We start from the raw sequence: 5,000 nt of genomic DNA on the forward strand, positions 1-5,000 counted from the left end.
TAACCCTTTTATCCCTAACCCTATCCTAACCCTATCCCTATCCTAACCCTAACCCTTTTATCCCTAACCCTAACCCTATCCCTAACCCTATCTCTAACCCTATCCCTAACCCTAATCCTAACCCTAACCCTATCCTTAACCCTAACCCTATTCCTAAGCCTAACCCTATCCCTAATTTTAATTTTATCCCTAACCCTAACCCTAACCCTTACCCTAACCCTAATTTTATCCCTAACCCTATCCCTATCCCTAACCCTAATTTTAATTTTATTCTAATTTTAATTTTAATTTTATTCTTAATTTTAACCCTAACCCTATCCCTAATTTTATTCTTAATTTTAATTTTAATTTTAATTTTAATTTTAATTTTATCCCTAACCCTAATTTTATCCCTAATTTTATTCTTAATTTTAATTTTAATTTTATTCTTAATTTTAATTTTAATTTTATTCTTAATTTTAATTTTATTCTTAATTTTATTTTAATTTTAATTTTAATTTTAATTTTATCTTTAATTTTAATTTTATTTTAATTTTAATTTTAATTTTATTCTTAATTTTAATTTTATCCCTAATTTTAATTTTAATTTTATCCCTAATTTTAATTTTAATTTTAATTTTAATTTTAATTTTATCCCTAATTTTATTCTTAATTTTAATTTTATTCTTAATTTTATTTTAATTTTAACCCTAACCCTATCCCTATCCCTAACCCTAACCCTATCCCTAACCCTATCCTAACCTAACCCTATCCTAACCCTAACCCTAACCCTATCCCTAACCCTATTCCTAAGCCTAACCCTATCCCTATCTCTAACCCTATCCCTAACCCTAACCCTATCTAACCCTAACCCTAACCCTATCCCTAACCCTAACCCTAACCCTAACCCTAATCCTAACCCTATCCCTAACCCTATCCCTAACCCTATCCCTAACCCTAACCCTATCTCTAACCCTAACCCTATCCCTATCCCTATCCCTAACCCTAACCCTAACCCTATCCCTAACCTATCCCTAACCTAACCCTAACCCTATCCCTAACCCTATCCCTAACCCTAACCCTATCCCTAATCCTATTCCTAACCCTAACCTTATCCCTAACCCTAACCCTATCCCTAATTTTATCCCTAACCCTAACCCTAACCCTAACCCTATCCTAACCCTAACCTTATCCCTAACCCTAACCCTTACCCTAACCCTAACCCTAACCCTAACCCTACCCTATCCCCATCCCTAACCCTTACCCTTACCCTAACCCTATCCCTAACCCTAACCCTAACTCTAACTCTAACCCTATCCCTTACCCTAACCCTATCCCTATCCCTATCCCTATCCCTAACCCTATTCCTAACCCCAACCCTAACACTAACCCTAACCCTAGACCGTGACACACAGAATCCAGAAATGTAATGGCATTAAGGTGAAACAGGAATCAGGTGTGGGATCAGTGAAGCATTGGTCATGTGATGTACTAATGCTTCTTTAACCTCCTACGACCTGGGTGTCCACATACGTGGACATTGTGCACAATGGTGTCTTTATTGTTTTCTGTAGATACAGACCGAGTGTCCACATAAGTGACATCATTTTTTTCCAAGAAGAGCTTCATGTTCAAAGAAAATATATGGTTATTATAATTATTGGTTCTTCCTAACCCCAAATAACTGGAAGAAATCTAAAATGCAAGCCAAACCAAAGCTCAGGTCTTAGGAGGTTAATATCTTAGGCTAATAAAGACTCATGTATGAAACCTTCAGGTGAAATGGTTCTGTTTATTTCCTCAGTTTGCCTCCAGATTACTGACTGCACCATTTCTCAGTTAAACCTGTGTATTTACACCTGAGCATCTCTTAGTGCTGTTTTCTCAGTTTGAGTCTCACATTCACATTTTCTCTATAGATATTATAGCCTGTGGCTTCTTTTTTATTTAAAATAATTATTATATGAGTAATCTGATAAACCTGCTTCATTAATAATGGCCTACAGGAGTAAATGGAAATGTGACTCGGTGGAACTGGTGTTATGTCTCCAGGTAGCAGAGCGGCCATGTTTGATCTGGAGGCTCATTTGATTTTTCCTTCATTTGTCAATAATACATGAGATGCTACATAACACACATGCCTGTAACACGACATCAGGATGTGGTCATCATTTATTTATATCTGAATCACTCCATTAGTCCTGCTAGAAGATTTACACAGATGTGCTGTGATGTTCTGTGGGTGTTTTGTATATATATATATATATATATATATATATATATATATATATATATATATATATATATATATATATATATATATATATATAATGCATGTAAAGGATGAGTGCTGTGGCATTTTGTTGCTGTATTTATGTATATATAAGAAAATTATAAAGGTATCTTGAATTATTGCAAAACTCATTAAACAAGTGACATGTCATAGAGTCATTTTTATTCCTGCACATCTGTTGTATCGTGCTTTATCATAAATAAATATTTCCATTAATCATACATTCATTCCAACATTGAGAATTTATCAGGACTTTTTTTAAATAATGAATATTTGGAGCTATTCTACTGTAAAACCAGCATCTAATCAAACCTTATTGCACTTTTATCACGTCAGTGTATACAGTATATTTCATAACAATTACCACTGTCATGAGAGCAACTATCAGATTATGAAAGATGTGGAGACTGTAACAAGAAATAAATTCATCACAGTATTATTTCATGTGTGTGTGTACAAGACAGAGGAATATTACACTCATACATCATTATTATTATTATTATTATTACACATACAAAGAAGGATTGTGGTTATTATTATTATTATTATTATATATTATTATTATTATTATTAAGTTGTAGAATAAATAGATACATTAAATTATTAAAATATATTAACAACAACAACAATAATAATAAATAGTAATAATAAATAAATAAATAAATAAATAAATAAATAAATAAATAAATAAATAAATCAAAGTGAGCTATGCTCCATGAGACAGGGATTTTAATGGGAGGTTAATTGGAGGTTAATTAAAGGTTAATAGGAGGTTAATGAGCCCTGGCCTCTTGTACATTGATAATTTTTTTCCTCACTTAGAGCAGAGACAAATTGCAGCACTCCAGATCTAAATTGAGTCCAATCAAATTCTAATCTGCCCCAAGACTTCATGATATCGGTGCTGGGGGACGCGACACAAGCACCAAGGCTCGATATGCTTCTTTACATATATGTATATGGTTGTACATTCATCACTATAATGATCTGTATCTGATTATAACTGTCCCTGTAGAAAGTGTCTCAGTGGTTAAGATGTTGGATTCACTACTACTGGCCCCTTGAGCTACGGTCTTGACCCTCACCTTCTCAGCTGTGTAGATGAGATACTTGTAAGTGCTTCTAGATAAGGGCTTCTTCCAAAATCTTGTGAATGCACTGAGACTCAAGAGACTACTGAGTATCAATAACAGATGAGCGGTTGATCTTATTGGACAGGAATAGAGCAGTACTTATAAATATAAACAAACAACATTTATCTATGCATTATATATAAGTCAGGAATTGATTTTAAGCATGCAGAGGATGCCACATGGCGATCTGTTTGCGTGGATTATCCAGCATCTGCTGCCAGTGTTGGAGGCCAGTGCCAGAGAACTGGACCCCGAGCTGACATCGGCCAAGTGGGAGCAGAGTGCCAGGGCTGGCCTGGTTCAGAACCTCCAGGTCTAAGCTGGATTTGGTTAGGAGCTCTCTGGGGAGCTCTAGCATCATCATCTCGTTCCACACCGGGTTGATTTTGTGCTTGACGCGCCGTGTCTGCTTCTTCTTCAGCTTGGTGCTCTGGTGCTTCAGAGTCAGCTTCACTGACAGGTCTGAGAAACAAGAAGAACATGTTTTTAAAGATGTCCATTAATCGTGTGAGCAATTAGACTTGTGTCTGGAATAAAAAAGATTTGTTAATGTTGTTACCAGATAAGGAGATCATCTACACGTGAGATTTTAGAATGAAAAGATAAAAAAAACGGATTAACATGCCTTGGGATAAATTCTAGAGATGTAGATGAACGGTTCTGGTGAAGAACATTATTCCTCTGAAGTATATGTTACTACTTTTTATACGTTATTAGATTTCTTGCTACTACTCAGTTTTTTCCTAAACTGCATAAAGAATACAATCCTGGAAAATTACAATCCAGTCCCAGGATATTACAGCTGTCTTTCTTGGGTATTGTTTGTAGAACTTTGAGGAAAATAATGAATTTGATCGATTTTGAAATGAAGCTGTAACATAACAAAATGTGGAAAAAGTGAAGCTCTGTGAAAACTTCATACTTTTAGTCCAAACTCCATCCAATGCTGTGTGAGATGTAAGAGTAAGGAACAGAAGGCGTGATCTCTACAGCAGTTCATATTACCGATAGTGTCTTTAAGTTTATCAGACTGCAGTCCTCTGGCCTTCATCACCACCACCCCCAGTCTGTTTGCAGCAGGCAGGTAGCTTAGCGACAGCAGAAGCTCCCCCGTCGAACGTACTTCCATCTGAGAGGTCAAACAAAGAAATATGTGCAATAAAAAACACAGGTGCAATAGTTACCTCTCTAACTGAATGTTTTACAAACATCTCAAACAGAAGAAATGTAAACAGGTGAAAAAAAACACACAAGAAAGATAAGAAAAATAAACGTCGTCTTCTTCGTGTTTCCTCAGACTCAGAAGTCACGACACAGCGATACAGTAAAGCAGAATTGAAACGTGGAGGGAAACAATATTGGATTGGGTCCATGTTGGATAACCCCATGTCGGGAAGCGTGCAGTTACTGTGACTCACCGAGAAGAAAAATAGCGTATACACTTCGGTTTGAAAAGCTTGCATCTGGCATCGCATCAGATCAGAAGGGTGAGTAATAAATGCACCATGTAGCACGGCGTAACTCAGGTGAGGTTAATTACACGAAACATATCAGTGTAAATACTGCTCACTTTTATTCAACAGAAATCTCCAAAT

The 5,000-nt window shown here is 35.8% G+C and overlaps 1 protein-coding gene across 2 annotated transcripts in view; it reads right to left on the reverse strand.

Moving 5' to 3' along the window:
• Positions 1 to 2,408: 2,408 nt before the first annotated feature.
• The window catches only part of syt13 (synaptotagmin XIII), an 18,205-nt gene continuing 15,613 nt past the window's right edge, over positions 2,409 to 5,000 (reverse strand). For both annotated transcript variants that reach the window (XM_046841077.1, XM_046841076.1), the window contains 2 exons: positions 4,411 to 4,534; positions 2,409 to 3,867 (listed from right to left, as the gene is read on the reverse strand). In XM_046841077.1, the coding sequence (XP_046697033.1) occupies positions 3,563 to 3,867; positions 4,411 to 4,534 (429 nt within the window). In that variant the 3' untranslated portion in view covers positions 2,409 to 3,562. The remainder of the gene's footprint in view (positions 3,868 to 4,410; positions 4,535 to 5,000) is intronic.

Source organism: Silurus meridionalis, chromosome 26 (assembly GCF_014805685.1).
Source record: "Silurus meridionalis isolate SWU-2019-XX chromosome 26, ASM1480568v1, whole genome shotgun sequence".
Taxonomy (NCBI): domain Eukaryota; kingdom Metazoa; phylum Chordata; class Actinopteri; order Siluriformes; family Siluridae; genus Silurus; species Silurus meridionalis.